This window comes from Sceloporus undulatus, chromosome 1 (assembly GCF_019175285.1).
Source record: "Sceloporus undulatus isolate JIND9_A2432 ecotype Alabama chromosome 1, SceUnd_v1.1, whole genome shotgun sequence".
Taxonomy (NCBI): Eukaryota; Metazoa; Chordata; class Lepidosauria; order Squamata; family Phrynosomatidae; genus Sceloporus; species Sceloporus undulatus.
Genome location: NC_056522.1, coordinates 229616559 through 229634003, shown reverse-complemented (window position 1 = coordinate 229634003; position 17445 = coordinate 229616559). Strand labels below are relative to the sequence as shown.

At 38.6% G+C, this 17445-nt stretch overlaps 1 protein-coding gene across 2 annotated transcripts in view; it reads right to left on the bottom strand.

Moving 5' to 3' along the window:
• Window positions 1–991: 991 nt before the first annotated feature.
• The window catches only part of NXPH2 (neurexophilin 2), a 52907-nt gene continuing 36453 nt past the window's right edge, over window positions 992–17445 (bottom strand). Inside the window, exons 1-2 of one of the 2 annotated variants that reach the window (XM_042473270.1) lie at window positions 11003–11121; window positions 992–4518 (exon numbers count right to left, since the gene is read on the bottom strand). In XM_042473270.1, coding sequence (XP_042329204.1) covers window positions 3775–4359 — 585 coding nt within the window. In that variant the 5' untranslated portion in view covers window positions 4360–4518; window positions 11003–11121 and the 3' untranslated portion in view covers window positions 992–3774. Of the gene's footprint in view, window positions 4519–11002; window positions 11122–17445 lie in introns of those variants that run through there. The other variant, XM_042473181.1, reaches the window with a different exon arrangement.

The following is a 17445-nucleotide window of genomic DNA, read 5'->3' as shown; positions in this document are numbered from 1 at the left end:
CTGACCAGAAACAAAATCAAGTACACATCTTCAAATTGATTTTGCAACCTATTGAGTGATCTTGTAATATTTTTTTGTATGACTCCTCACTGTTGGCCACAGTGTTTTGGATATAAGGAAGGTATTTTGATGATTAGGTTCAGAAGGGCCAAACAGTTAGGAGGAATTGAAGGAAAAACAGTAAGGGAAGCTACAGAAAGGTGTTTTCATTCTGCAGGACAATGTACCTGCTCATAGGGCTGGCAAGGTGATGGATGTTTTGAAGAATTGGGGGCTTGAGTGCATAGACCATCCACTCTACTCAACAAATTTTGCTTCATCTAACTATTTCCTGTTTCCAGACTTTTAAAATAATTTGGAAGGAAGGAAATTTTCAAATGATCCAGAGGTGATAGCAACAGCAGAGAATTATTTTAGTGACCACACATCAGATTTTTGTTTTTGGAAAGGTTAAAGAATATTGAGAAACAATGTGTCAAGTGTGTTGAACTTTGGAATGAATATGAAAAATACCATATCAATTTCATGGCTGTAGGCCATTCCCTTCTTGGTAGGGCTGAGAACTTTTCAGCATCCCTTGTACTTGAAAATAACTACCCTAATGACACCAGATCCAGTCTGATCTTGGAAGCTAAGCACAGTCATCCCTGGTTGAACGGTAGGCTACCAATGAATACCAGGTTCTGTAGGCTATATGCTCATTCCTCCACATTTGCAGCTTTGTCTTTTGTGGCTTTGATTATTCACCAATTTTATTAATATGTTCTCTCTAGGAATATCTAGGTCCTCCTGCACAACTCGGTGGTCAACTTTAACCAAAAATCACACTGAAGGACCTATATATTCCTAGAGAGAACACTCTACTAGGCATTTGTAACTCCTCCAGCACAATTCTATGGTCATGGTCTGGCAGATGTCGACCACAGAGTTGCACTGCAGGACCTAGAGATTTCTAGAGAGGTGTTTTCTCAGTTAAAAACATAAGTTTTTTTTTATTTGCAGTTTTTCCACATCCACAGAGGTCTTGTGCCCCTAACCCCAGTGAATGTGGAAGAATGAGTATATTTAAGAGGCAGGAACTGGTAAAACAACTTTTGAGTAATCCTACCTCAAGCAAACCCTATGAAATTCATGGAGTCACCATATGTCTAGCGGTGACTTGAGGATACACATGTGTGTGCACACACACATACATATTTAAAAAAAAACTATTTTATGTAATCTTTTAGCTTTGGACAATGTTTAGTATGTTTTAGAGACAACTTATATTTTTCTGTTCTCTTTCACGGAAATCCAATCATTCCTGAGGCTACATATGAAAATACTTTTGCTTGCACAAAAGGATTTCCTCCCTCCCTAGGATACACATCTAAATCTGTACAGAAGCTCCTCCATTCCTCTGGAGCAGATTTTGGAATGCATGCATATGGCTACAGGGGAAGCAGGAATGTGTTCACCAAATATGCCCATTGCACTGGCAGGCAGACACTGATCTTATCTTCAGTCAATCATCATTCATGATAAAATTGAAAGAACCTATTAATCTTTCACTGGAGTTTTCATTTGAACTTTCTATCAGGGATGTAGCTGGGGAGGGGGGTCTTTGGGGTCCAGACCCCCCCTTCCATTAGATATAATGAATGGTGTGCACCGCTGCGCCGCCACGCCCACTCCCCATTATAATGGTGGCATTTAGTCTGTATCCCCCCCTTCCCAAAATCCTGGATATGTCCCTGTTTCTATTCTGGGGTAAATTAGTCCCTCATTGGTCCCATGAATCCAAAAACATTCATCCAAAGGTGTGGTCTGAGGGTATGTGACACAGCCATCTTACTGAGGTTCAGTTGGTCAGTGTCTGGATGGAGATCATGAGGGTATACCACAGTTGCTGTCTATAGTTCCAGAATGAAAGAAGGATTGTATATAAATGCATTTCAGTAAAATAAAATAATTAATACTTAGTTGGACAAGTAAAGCATACTCTGATTTTAAAAAAACAAACAAAAACATCACAAACAATATCAGAACACATATACCCTCCCCCCCCCCACACACACACATAATTTTGGTCAGGTGAACACAGATATCAGATTTCTAACTCAAGAGATTTTTCTACCATTCCACACCTGGCAAGTGTACATATTGCTAGAAGTCAAAACCCTTCTCCTTATGTCTGAGTAGGATTTCCATTGCACAGAAAGAGATGCATCTTCATGGCTTGATTGTTGCAATGAAAATTACATTACAATTTACTGCATTTAACAAGAACTGTCTCCTTCATAGACCTGGCAATCCTAGGAATTAATGTATTTTTACTATGGTAAAACTTATTGGGGTCCTAGAAAAGAAGGGCTTCCAGCACTGTGCTAGCAACTGACTTTAAGGATAACCCTGTTTAACTACATTAACCAATAGCATTCAGTGGATCTTTTGACAAATGTTATTTTTAATGAGGACCCTGTTTTTAATCTATTGCATTTATTGCAAATCTTCATCTAGCAGTGTGGCAATACATAGAATCTGCTTTTAAACTCAGTAGTAGGTGCTAGCCACTGCTATTATAACAATTATACAGATATATTTCAGGAACATGGCTTCATTGTTGCTGTAGTGTGCCTTCCAAGTAATTTCTGATGTATTGTGACCCTAAAGTGAACCTATCATGGGTATTTCTGGAGCTGAAAGTGTGTGACTCACCCAAGGTCACCCAATGGGTTTCTACAGCCAAGGGGAGAATCAAACCCTGATCTCTAGAGTTGTAGTACATTGCTCAAACCATTACACACTGGCTCTCAAATATGGCTTCAGTGGTGTGCAAATGACACCTCCATACTGCATTAGCTGGGCTTAATTCTGCTGGACTTTAATTAAATGGTAAGCATTTAATAAGTGATATAGCTCTTGTGAATGATTCATTCCTGTACTGACTATGCAAATCACATAAAAATTCACTGTAATGTTCAATTCCTACAGAACTTTTGCCTAAGCTTTTGCCAGAATTCATGGAAACTGTAGTGAACCCCCCCCCCCCCATAACCATATACCAATATTTAATTCCCCTTTAAATTCCTACAGATGTTCATTTTAGTGTCATTTCTGCAGGCAGCTAAATATTTGCCTTGACATTTAATAGCAGTGCTAGTCCAACATTCATGTAATACCAATGGTATGTGTCTCCTTCCACACTAAACACTGTTAACTCTTTATAGCAGCAGGTGTTCTGATAGGTTGAATAGTATGCTTTGCTAACATGTCAGCCTCTTCCACAGATATTGCTAGTGGTTGTTGTTTTCCCTACAACTGATTGGTACAGTTTAAGAAAAGTACACCCAGAAATTAAATGCATTTAAGTAATATTTGGGTACATGAATGTGAAAATATTTATGGTAACAGCACAGTTAGGGCTGGTACACATGCACAACATCACTTGATTACATATCATGCTGAACTGCAGTTGAGTGGCTGAACTGCAGCTGAGCAGCTGAACTGACTCCACTATAAGACATGTGTCTCTGAACTGCTGTGGAAGTTTGGTCAGTGGTGCTTGATCCAAGATGGTTCATTGACAACATGCACATTGCTGCTCGATGCTGTAGTCATCAAGTGCAAAACATACATGGGTGAACCAGCCCATGACAGAGAATCATTTTCAGGGGAAGAAATGTGTTTATTTTAACCTGACTGGGAAGCACTGTCTTAAGACATTTAAAGTAGAATTTTAGACAGATCATCAATATTCTGATTTAACGGTCCATGAAAAGAAGATAGAGTGTATCATCCAGAAGATAAATAGGGTGTCTCACTGTGGTAGTTGTAGTCAGGGCAGACCTTTTGCACTAGTTTGTAGTCAACACTGTAAAAAGCAATGTAAATACAGATGACTTTAAATGGTTTAGAACACAACCAGGATACATGGCTTTGTGTCTGCTCTTGGTAGCAGATCTTTGAAGGGTCAAAGTTACACAATGCAGTTTTCTTAGCCCTGTCTGTTTTCTCATATTCAATTCGACAGTTGAAAGATTTAGACTCCTTGGTCTCTAAAGTTGACTGAGGTGAAGGTTCAAACTCCACCACCTTAGAAGGTGGTACCAGGCTCACAGAAACATTTCCCAGTCCTGTTGAATTATGCCGGAAATAAACACTGAAGGTTCCGTTGCCATGGTCAACAATTTTCCCTGTTATGAGAAGATTCAGCTTCACAGTTTTGATGTTAGAATGGAAGTCACCCCATCCAAACATTTTCTTGAATTTTCCAGTTTTTACAATTGGTCTGCGTTTAGTTCGTTGAAGAGACTCCTGAACCTCAGTGATGTTGGATAACCAATCCCAAAAGTTGTCTATGCTGTCTGAATACGACATTTGCCCATGTTTCAGTGCTGGTGATGGCTTAACAAAGAGGCGTAAAGGATTGATGATCCTTGAATGGACTACGTTATCAACCAGTGTGTCTGCAGCATCTTTGTCTTCCCAATCCAGTAAGTCTGTGGCACGTATGACTTGCTTAGCATCACAGCATATCTGTTAGAAAAGAGTAAACGGAAAGAATATAAATATTAAGGAAAACTATTTTTATCCTGTCTTTACATGATAAAATGATCAAGGTAGCTTACAACAATACTGTCATATTGAATGCCTCTTGCATAACTGGATTAAGTTGTGCAAGATTCTATGGAAACGTCCCCCATCCCCCTTCTAGATGCCTCCACCTTAGTGAGAGATAATACAGTCAGGCCTCCTTCATTGGTATGGCAGCAATCAACTACTGTGTGTTTCTTTTCTTCTCAAAAACATCTATTTCAGTGTTTATTCCACCTGGTCATTACTTCATTACCTAATGGTTGAGTTGTTACATATGAAGACCTAATTTCCTCCACCTCTCCATTCCTCCCCATTTGTATCATATTTCTTAAGTCACAAGCCATTATAATAAACTGTAAACTTCTTTGATTTGTTTTGCATGTCATAAATACTATGCAGCAAATAAAACAAATAGTTCACTTGCAAATACTTGATGAATGAGGGATGACATTTGGTGCTGCAATTTACTGTTAATGATATTGCACTGGGAAGACAAGGGCAGTCTGAAAAATAAGATTTTCTTTCTTTTACCCTTTTAATAGCTGCATTTGTTTACATCTATACTGGAAGGATATTGGACTTGAAAAATAAACAAGAGCGACAGAGCTTAAGAGGTACCAGATATTTACTTTGATCTAATCAAATGCTACTTCTCAACCCATATTACAGCTAAATTCTGAATTTCCATTCTAGTAGCAAGTGTTATATATTCTGCATAGTACAGAATCACTGGCTGTGTGAGTTGCAATCTCAGCCATCTAAAGAGCCGGGTTATTGTACCAAGTCAACCTATATTCCTCTGGAGTGATAGAAATGCTCCTATTGTGAACCTAAGCTTGGAGGTTAATGCACATAGCAAGGCTTAACTGTTTTTAGTTCTGGGAAACATTTATTTCTTTACAATTTACAAAAATGTTTATTCATATACAAGATTTTCAGACTGTGTACAATAAGATAAATTTAGGACAATAAATAATAATATTATAAGACAAAAATATATTAAATCATTTATCATTTAAAAGCAAACAATTTAAAACTAGTTAAAATAATTTAAAATCCATATCACATGAACAAATTGATAAAATAAATTAGGTCCCAAATGCTATCCTCCTCCTCTTCCTCCTCATGGCTAATGAAGAATATGTCAAAAAGAAAATACAAGGAAGGGGGGGGGGGGTTCAAAAGGGGGGGGAAAGAAAAAGAAAAATAATGCTCACATCTGCACAGGATCAGCTGAAAAGACTCACCCAAGAGATTTCTTTTTCACAGTATCACTGAGCAAATAATATACCTAAAGGACACATAGTCTACTTCCAGGCAACAATCTATTCACAAGATCAATACCATATATGCACTACAAACCAGGCCATCCTATTTTACTGTATAGTGTGGTGTGCTGTTTTAATGTTTTAACATTTTTATTGGTTTTAACTATGCTATTTTTAATTTATCTTTCAATATTTGTAATATTTTATTATTTTTTAACTTTTGTAATCTGTGTTTTATTTCTATGTTTTAAAATTATTGTAAGACGCTTTGAATCTCATTTTCAGAGAAAGCCAAGATGTAAATCCCCTAAATAACCAACCAACCAACCAACCAACCAACCAAAATCAGTCATAATAATCAATAGACTTGGCACCAGATTGTCAGTAAGAATGCCATCACACTACAGATTAAATGCAGTCTGATACCATTTAACTGCCTTGGCCTCATCCCTATGGAATCCTGGGATCTGTGGTTTGTTGTGGCACCAGATGCTGTGGCATCCACAGATTCTTTATCCACAGATTGAACTATCCATGACTTGAAAATAACTTTAAAATTTATATAAATTCCAAAAAGCAAGCCTTGATTTTCCCATTTTATACAAAGAACAATATTTTACTTAAATTGTATTTAATGGGACTTGAGCTTCCATGGATTTTAGTATCCATGGGGGATCCTGAACAAAAGCCCAATGGATACCAATGGCTCACCATACACTCACTTCTGCTATTTCTGGAGCTGGAGCAACTTTAATCTGCTATACAAAAATGATGACTGAACATTCTTTGAAAGCTAATATGAACCTGTAGATGCCCAAACTTCTGTACAATCCATCCTGGGAAAGCCTATACTCAGCTTTACATGTGGAAGGTCCCAGGTTCAATGGTTTTGAATATATTTTGAGTATCACCTGAAGACCTGGGAAAGAACTCTCATTGAGACCTTGGACTGGCCACTGTCAGTCAGATTAGTATAGATGAACTAGTATAAGGAATATTTGGATGTCAGTTCCCTCCAAACTGACATCCAAATATTTACAAACAAGAGTAAATCAGATGCATAAAAGCAAAAAGATTCATAGGGTAAGTAAAGAGTGCCCAAATGAGTGAAATGCCATACATACACATATTTTACTCCTCCCATGTTTAAACAGACACACAGACAGACAAGCAAGCAAAAAAACAAAACAAAAACAAAACCATGCTGCAAATTCACAGTCACTGGTAATGACAATGCACCTATTTTAGACCACAGGATAAAGCAAACCAGATCCTTGCATGGACTGTGTGATGAACCAAATAAAAGTCAGTCAGAAGAATGAATATTTTTCTCACCTTTACACATATTATATATTTACACATCTATTACTATACATAAATAATATAAAACAACTGAAGTGTTGGAATAAAAGCAGTTATAACTCAAAATTATGAAACACAGATGTTTTTGCATGAAAAATTTAAAGATTCCACCAAACCTATCAAATTTCAAAATAATTTTTACTTGACAGAGTTTAGAAGTTCTGTGATCCATGCGTTTTACAGTATAATATCACATTTTCAGTCAGACATTGAGGTTTGACAAGATCGATTAAATCTCAAGCCATTGTCAATTACATTATAATACAAACACACCATCAGGCACATAAAGTGAATCCCATACTCCAATGCTACATTCCACTACATTCTTTTTTAGTAAGAAACTTAGAACAAATTCTAATCATTCATCATAATAAACAGAGCTTAGACTTGACCGTTAATTAAATGTGTTTTCCTAGGACAAAGGGTGGAATAGGTTTTATAGCAGCAGATGTGACTGCCATCCGGAAGGATGTAAGGAGTTCAGTAATTAAGTAACATCTCACTCTTAAGTGAAAATTCCATGGAAAATTCCTTGTTTACCAGTAGTCTGGTCCTTATATGTTTCCTAGAACATGTGTTGTTCTAGAACTAATTTATTTCAGCTTTAGCCCATGTAAGTTTGCACAAAGGCTGTTAGTGGCTCTCAGGGTTCTTTTTTATGTGACACTTTTGTCCTGCTAAGAACTTTTTCCTGGCACAGCAATGACCAGATGCAATCAAACAAAACATGCACTCTGTCCTGAAAGTCAGGCATTCAATGTCATGTAGCATTATAGTACATGTACTCACAGTAGAGGGCCAATGCCATGTTAGGCTAGAAATAAACCCTGTGGTCTCAGGAAGGCTGTTATAGCTTACAGTTATGTTGCATTTGACTCTCTCTCTTTGTGTGTGTGTGTGCATGTGTGTGCACATATACAATGGGGGACATGTCAGATTGTGCAAAGTAAATAGTTGCCCATTACCTCCCAGCTTCCTGCAAGGAAGTAGTGGTGGAGTCTGAAGAAGAGCCATGAGTTTGCTGTGGGAGAAGAGCTGTGAGTTTGCTGTTTCTCCTTTGGACATTTAAAGTGCATACAGGGCAGAGCAGAAGGGACACAATTTGGCTACAGTGGAAAAGTGGATTTCATTAATGTCTATCCCCTTCCCCAATAATTTGAGCACAAGGAAGCAGATTTTATTATTTTATATATTGGCTGTTCTTTATTATTCTTTACACTTTAATTTTTACTGTTACTTTTTGTTGTAAATGTGTTTGAATAATTGGATATTTTTAAATGCTTATATCTAAATAATATATAATAATTTTGAGATATGCAATCATGCTTTTTGGATGGTGCTGGAAGCACAATTCTCTATCTAAAACATATACAACATGGTTGTTCATCCCAATGGTGCACTCTTTGAATGTGGTAGCAGCTGTGAGGGTTGCAAAAATAGCCAGAGAATTGTGAATGCAGGTCATGCCCTCTGTTGCTCACTTCTGCTTGACTTGATGAGGACCCATCCTCTCGGTCTAGTCTCCTGACCCCAAAAAGTTATATACTTTGGTTATTCCCTATGAAATTCTCTTATCCTTATCTCACTTTCTCCTCACAAATGAGTCTGAGATTTCTTTATGACATTATATAGTGTCAGTTATTTTAAATTCAATAACTTTTTAATGATACCAATCTTTTTTTCTCCTTTACACTTGCTTATATATACAGTGGGCCCTTCCCTTATGCAGGGATCCATTCCGGATCCCCCCGCATAAAGGGAATTCTTCGTATACTTGCACCCCATTGTAAACAGTGTGGCGTGTGCTTATGGCATGTATACCATTTGTTTACTTGTTGCATGGCTTCAATGTAAGCTTGAAGTTGTGTATAGCGCACCCGTGTATGGCATGGGCTAACTGTGTGTATATATATATATACACACACATACACAAACCAATTATCTTTCCTCTGTGCAGCAGACCACACTATGCTATACACTTTGGTCAAGAAAAGGTAAGGAGAAAAAAGGTTGAAGATATTCGGTGGTAGTGATCTCCTGAGCAGCTGCTAGTAGAAAGTTTCAGCTCTTGGAATTTGCTCAGCAGCTAGTATAAATTGAGAAATGAAATGGTAGACAAGTACGTGGACAAGTTGCGAACTGGCTTTTCCTTAAAGACATGTGGTCATTATCATATTATCTGCTACCTTGTCCTTCTAAGTGGAAATGCCAGGGATCGAAACTGGGCAGTTTTATGTACTGCCTTGGGATTCTCCATCTGCCTTCAAGTCTGTAGTTATTTTTGAAAGAGCAACACAGTGCTGTTCCATGTTCACTAAGGAATCCACTTTTATATTTAGATGCATTAAGCAACCATCAGACAATTTGTAACTGTGGACTCTTCTTTATAATTTTCAAATATCATTTACATAGCAATTGGTTATATCATAATGCCCAGTGTCAACAATGATACTATTTTTCACTAACAAAACAAAACAACCAATGGAACACCAACAGTGTCTGATTTTTAAGTAATGGTCTATCTGCAAATTAAGTAGCGAATATGATTTTACACACAGTCCTGGAGTGAGTTAGGTGACTTACTCAAATCCCTATGCATTCAGAATTTGCAAATTCTGTTCCCCACCCACCAATTGGTAATGCACCCTCAGTTATTACAGTTTTACTGCACTAATGAAAAGTGGCCAGAAATCCCTTGTTCAACAGCTTATATAATTGGATTGCTTTAACAATTCTGTCCTGTCTCCTATAGTTAAGTAAAATGACAAGCTGCTTCAGCAGGAAAGAAAGGAAAGGCAGGGGAAAAAATCTCTCATGATTGAATCTTGCAGCCTATTAAATTTTCTGCTTGTAGATGAATCTTATAAAGAACTACATTCTCTGTAGAGAGATTCACCACACCAGCATCTCTGCTGACAAAACTGAAAGCAGATCCCGCTACACAAAACATGGCTATCAATGATTAGTGGTACAACTTCCCCTGAAGCCATATCTCTTCTGAATCTTTAGGGAATTGTCAGAGCGGCATAATAGGAAAATGACAGAAAGCGGATGAGGAATGACAGAACTGAACTATATATCAGTATACTAATTGTTGATATTAATATTTTCCATGGCAATATATCATTTTCTGAAAAGCTGGCAGTGCTGATATATACTAATAGGCACTTGGAACCTAACTTGAGGAAGAAATAAGGGAGATAATTGCAAACTTTGTTCAGCTTTTCAAAAGCCTTTACTTTTTTTTTTTTTTAAAAAACCCTCTTTACAAAATACTACTGTACTTAAAACTTAGCAAACTAGAGGATGAAAAATATGCACAAAATATGAATAGAAGGCATATGAAAATACTTTTAGGTTGCATGTACACTGCAGAATTAATGCACTTTGACACCACTTAACTACCATGACTCAATGCAATAAAATTCTGTGATTTGTAATTTTGTAAGCTATTTAGCCTCCTCTGTCAGAACGCTCTGGTGCTAAAATGAGTACAAACCCCAGGATTCCATAGAACAAAGCCATGACAGTTAAAGCCATGTCAAACAGCATTAAAACTGCATTGTAGATGCAGGCATGGTCAATGAGTATCCTTGCTCAATATGTCATGCTTCCCCTTCTCCATTTTAAAATCTGCCAGTAGTTTGGAAAGAATTACAGAGAAACCAGGAGACAGAACAGCAAAGCAGGAGCAACTATGGTTCCTCCCGATCTTGTAGACACAGTGGATAAAAAGCTAAGCCAGCATGGAGACCCACCACCCGGGCAAATAATAAGACTTCCCTTTGACCTACACAGAGGCCAAAATGTAGTCCCTCCCATTTGAGGCACAGAACAGTAGAAAGGACTTCCTTAAGAGATAGGCCACAAGTGGTACTATTCTGTAGTATTGTTTCATTCTGGTTGTGGGACAAAGGTGAGCACCTGAGACTGAATCGACACTGCACAGTTACAGCAGCATTTGGGACTTTAACTGTCATGTCACCAGCTTACAGGATCCTGGGATTTGTATGTTGTATGTTGGTGAGGTCAACAGTTCTGAGGAACTGACAAAACTGATAATTTAAACTGATTTAATTTCTTATGAAATTACTTAGGACACTTTCGTCCAAGCCCCGAGGGCCACTCATGCCTCTTCCTCTGTTAGTGGGATGGAAACAATATTTTAAATATTCAAAAAATGGGGTCCAAAATATACAGGAACCCCTGACAAAGAGAATCCTGGACGGATGAGTATCTTTACTGTTCAGAAAAAAAAATTGCACAGTTTCTATGCAGGAAACAGCATTTGCTGCCCAAAAAGCACTATTTCTGCACAGAAATATGCAGAAAACATTGCTCAGTTGAGTGGCTGATAGGGAATACAGGCCATTATTTTCTGTACGGTATTTTCTATACATGAAAGATTTTCTATACAGACAATGCACATGCTTTGTATTCAGAAAAGGCTGTTTTCTGCACAAAGTTCCCACCTGCAGCATTTGCTGCATAGGAAATAGCATTTTCTATACAGAAAACATAACTCCTTTGCTAAAAAATTTCAGTGGTTTCTTCACAGAAAATGTGGCTTCTCACAGAGGAAAAAAGTGTACAAATTTCCCAAGAATAAGTCTCAAAGTGCAAATAAAATGTGCAGGTTTTCCAAGAATAACCCAAAAACTGCAGCAAGAAGAAAACTGCTAAAATTAATGGCTGCTTCCTTGAAGATTGAAATTGGAAAGAATTCTATCCATAGACTGTCACCAAAGGCTCTAAAAACATGAGGGCAACTGAGTAAGTGCTTTCTATCTTTCTCTCAAAACACTGTAACTGGAGGGGGAAATGATGAACACTGGCAAAAATATTCTCTGACTGGAAATGAGAGTTGTCAGTCACAAAACAAGGCCTTTATTCTCTCCGTTCCATGGTCTAGCTTCTTTCCTTAGACAGCTGGGTTGTATCAGATGCCATATCAGTTGGCATCAGCCAGTGTGGTAACTCTTGTGTTTAATTTAGCTATCCCCAAAATGACAACAAATCACTGCAAAACTCATTTATAAACCAAAATGGTTATGAACCAAAAAAAGTGAAATTTTTGTTGTAAATTTGTTTATCTGATATAGGACTGGAATTCCTGGGTGACATTTGGCCACTCATTATGTCTCAAAATGTTCTACCTTATAGGATTGTTGTGAGACTGAAGTGAGGAATAGGAGTGGCATTCATGTCACATATAAATGGGAGTTCAGTCAATTCTATGTTTAAAATATTTTAAACAACCAAGTAGTAATGACGATTGGGCACAGAATGGTCTCCATCTATTCCATACCAGACACATCTTCATGTGTCCCAGGGAACTGAAGTTTGAAACTCCTAATCCTGCATGTTTTGAGACTCAGTAAGCCTAAACAAAGGGCAAGGTTTTAAAAAATGAGATTATGAGGGAGAAAGAGAAAGCATGAGGGTTGGGAGGTGGGTGTGGTGGGTGAGAAATAAACTTTTCAAACATTTATTCGGTTGTTTCTTTCTTTCCAAAGGTCAACAAAGGGAGGAAGAGGAGGAAGGGGTAAAATCACAGATGTGATTTCCACCTGTTATTAGTGCCTTTTGTGCAGTAATGTAATACACTGTTTAACATTAACTTTTTAAAAAATGCCCCCTTCAATATACATGACAAAGAATTCAGTGTTTTAGAGCATATTAAGTATTATCTCAATGTGCTAACTTTTTTCTACTGACTTGCCAGTCTTTGCTCCAGGTTTACTTCAAAATGATTCAGAGGACCCCTGACTTTCCTTGAGCATGACCCAAATATGTCATCCCAGTCCCTAAAAGGACATCTGACCCCAAGGACACACACCTCAGTGACATCTTATCTGAATTGCTGCAATTCACTATACTTGGAATTGTTTTTGAAAAATGCTCAGAAACTTCAGCGCGGTACAGACTGCTCCAAAGGGGCGGATCTGTGGCACCCCTTTTCACTCTGGATTGGGGGCAGGGCAGCCTCACTGGCAGCCCTGCAGCCCCAATCCGGAGTTTTTGCAGACCACAGAGAAGCGGCAAAATGCAGCTTCTCCGTGGTGCATGTGGATGGGAGACCGCCATGATTACGCCACCACCATATACTAGGGTTGCGGGGTGTGCGGTAGCTCTGCCCCCCTGCACCCCTAGTACGTGGCCAGGCTGGTGCAAAGTGCCAGTCTGTACCGCCCCTTCATTTCATCAAAATAGCTGTAGTCAGGTTGTCAAGTGAGGCTGACTACAGGGAGCATACAGTTCCTTTGTTCCAACAGCTCCATTGCCTGCTGGTCCATTTCCAGGGACAATTCAATTCTGACCTATAAAGCCCTACATCACTCAGATCCAGGCTAATTGAAAGACTGTGGTCCTAAACACACTGCAAAAATAATCCCGTCTGAGACCCCTTTAACTGCCCTGGCTCAATGCTAGGGAATTCTGGGAACTGTAGTTTTGTGAGACATTTAACTTTCTCCACAATAAACTACAATTCCAGGATTTCCCAGAACTGAGCCAGGGCAGTTAAAGCAACCTCAAACTGGATTATTTCTGCAGTGTGCTTTGGACGTGTATCTCCTTATATAAGCCTGTTCAAGTGAGAGGCTTTTCTCTTGGTCCCACCACCTTTCTCAGACATATTTGGTGGGAACAAGGAAAAGGCTTTCCCAGACTTTGGAATTTCCTCGCTAGGGAAGCTATTCCCTACAGAGTGTGTCTCTTTGCTCTCCTTCCACTGGCTAGTGAAAAATTTTCTGTTCCATCAGGTTTTTAGTAATGGACAGTGATGGATTTTTAATAGCCTTTTATGTTTTGTTGGTTTTTTCCTAAGTTTTTTATAGTTTGACTTTTAATGAATTTTAAATGGCTTCAGCGATATAGATTGTTTGTTGGTGTGTGTGGTTTGTAATATTTTTATATATTTTTAATCTGTACTGGTTTTAATAATTTCTATTTCTCTTGAGCCTCAGTATTGGGAGAAAGGCAGCATATAAATAATGAGGGTGATGACGATGACAATACCAATAATAAACTGAGGTCATATTTGCTAGTCCCAGGATCAAGATGAGATAGGCAGTAACACAAAAAATACTAGAAGAGCCTCCCCAGGTGCTGCCTTCTGTCTTTTCAGATGCCTATATCTTTCTTCCAGGAAAATAAAGGTGATAAAGGATTATACCAGTATCTAAGAGATAGAGAGAGAGCAAGCAAGAATATGTGAACCAGGCATTATGATGGAGAACATTTTCCATTTATCATTTAAACACTTGCTCCCCAGGAAGCATCTATAAATCTCATTTCCCCAGAAATAACAATTCACATGCAGATGCTTAACACCTCTCTGGACAACACCCAAATTACTTTTTGTTAGTTGCTGATTGAAACAAGCACAATTAGCATTCGTTTCCAACCAGCACCTGCTGACCACCCGTCTGCTGAACTTTATAGTTTAATGATTCTTCCTTCTTACATACTTCTCCAACGCCTGGGAGATTTAATATTACCTTTCCTTAAATCAGTTCATTAAAATACTAATTTCAAATTGTAATTATCTGTTGGTTAGTTCTGCTGCTTGAACAAGCTGTAGAGCTGATATACTCCTAACTACAGGAAAGTTCACAGATGTTCCAGTCCCCAGGAGCCTCCTATGTGCTTCAAAGAGATTTAGGAAATGTGCTTTAGGAGTAAAGTGGACCCCCCACCCCCAGTGAAAAAAGTGGGATATGAGGAGGGGCAGGAACAAAAGATAGCATGACTTTCATAAGCCTTTAAATTAAAGATTGCTAAAATTGTTAAACAATATGGGCAAGAAAGAACAAAAGATCAAGCTTTTCTTACAGTGAACTTCTTCAGAACTTTGAGATGTTCATAAATCCTGACAATCTGACAGCATAACAGGTAACAGTTATAATCAAACAAGACCTGTTGACAACTTAAAGTCTCAGAGTCAACATGTAGCTAAGAAGAACTGAAACCCCAGGTTTCAAATAGGGTGTAGGCATTCATCCAAATAAGTTCTAGCAATTTCAACTGTTTTCAGAAATTCAACCTATAAAGAAACTGTAGTTCCATAAAGGGGGGGGGATGAAAGGTCAAAGTAAAGAAGTATCACAGTTGAAGAGGCAAGGACCTAGTTGCCCTTGTAGATCTTGTTGGACATCAACTTCCATCAGTGCTATAGAGGTACATGTGCTATATAGCACATTATAAAGACACAACTTTTTATCAATGTTCTGTTGGAATCAGCAAACTATCACAAAACAGTGAACAAGCATTTGAGTTCTTCAGAATCCTGAATGTTAAACAAAATAGGGAGGGGGGGGGGTGAATTTAAGCATTGCACTATGATTCTAGAAATCAGGGTTCAATTCCCCACTTGGCCATGGAAACCCTTGGGTGAGTCAAACTCTCACAGTCCCAGAAAACCACTTAGGGTCACCTTGGAGTTTATTGCACAGGCCCCTGGCACGGTCGGAGAATGGTCCAAAATGGGCCAGGAAGGGAACGGAATGAGTGGGGGACGCATTTTACTGCACACAGAAGTCCCTCACTTGTTCCGTTCCCTTCCCTTCTCTTTCCAATTGTCCCCAGAGGACTGCGATTTTTGAGAACTGTTCTGAAACAGTTCTCAAAAATCGCCCCCTTTGGGACGGATGGGGAACGGATGGAGAATGGAACGCAACGAGTGAGGGACCTATGTGCAGAAAAATGCGCCCCCCCCATTCGTTCCCCACTCGTTCCAGGCCCTTCCATTCCGTTCTCCTTCCTTGTCTCCTTTCGTGGTGAGATAAACTCCCTTAACTCCTCAGCTTTTTGAAGAGCTAATTAAATCAGACTCTGCTAGGTGCGAAATAGATTTTAGGATCCATCCCTTGCCTTGTGTTACCATATCCATAGGCAGAGCATGTTAAGTACTGTTCTAGCCAAAATGTGTTTCTGTCAGCTTTTCCTTAAGTTTTTAACCAAAACTGATTCATAACAAAAATCAACAGAAAAGAGCACAGAAATAACAATGATGTAAATATGTTTATATACATATAGGTATGTATATGTCTATTGCTGAGCATGTAATTTCTGACGTGGCAATTGTACTTTATTTAAACAATCAGATATTCTAGTATGGCTGTGTCAAAATGTTAAGATCTACGAATACTATAATAAATGTGTAGGTTGTTTATTGTTATGCTTTCATTTGCACACATTTTGCATTATTTTAATTTAGTAATTTAAAAAACAGGAAACATACAGATTTGTAAATGTAATTCTTTTCAATGTAAAAGGCTATGAGATGGAAGAAAATATGCACCTTCTTTTCTTGACTGTCTACAAAGATCTGTAGGCTTACTCAATTTGAAAGGTGGGATCCTGTAAGGAAGAAGGTAATTCACCTATCAAAGAACGAATCAGTGGGGTTGACTGGTTTGCACAATGATATGAAGTTACTCTTAAACAGCTTACCTAGGAAGACTGCAATGTGCAAAGCAGCAGGCCACATGGGCTGTGGGCATTGTGTGAAGCCTTTTGTGTTCCTGCCAGCCGCTACCTAGTGCCAATGGCTAGTGACAGAAACTGTTTCCACATGGCTTTTCTAATGTATAAACAGAAAGAGGCCCATCCTAGGGCCCTGTGTAGTAACAATAATACTGTGCAGCCATTTACCTAGGGCTGAGCAATGACATTTTGCTGCTTGAGGCAGAGTAGCAAATGGCAGAAGCATAAACAATTCAAGATGTACAGTTCCCAAAGGCAGCCAAGTTATTTTGTCACAGAAGGCAGAAAATCCCTCAAGCATCTACAGCCATCCAGCAGTAAAAACACAGTATTTATATATTAAACTAATAATGTGCTGCCCTTTTTGACGCTCAAAATCTCTTTTCCCACACTGTCTAATGGTAGTGCTCATCATGCATTCATTCAATTTTCATTGCCTTCCTCAGTGCACACTTTATGAGTCAGAAATACAAGTCCTGAATAATGTTAACAGCAACAACAACAAAAGGACGGGGTCTGGAAACCGTACCCCGTCAACTACAACACAAGTACTGTATTTTCTGGCGTATAAGACTACTTTTTAACCCAGGAAAATCTTCTCAAAAGTCAGGGGTCATCTTATGGTGCAGGTGCTGAAACTTATGACCCAGACTGGAGACTCTGCAGTTGCCGCATATGGTGGGGGGAGCTAAAAAATGGCTGCGGGGTATGGAAAAAGGAGCTGTGTTTGCACTATCGCTCTGATAGT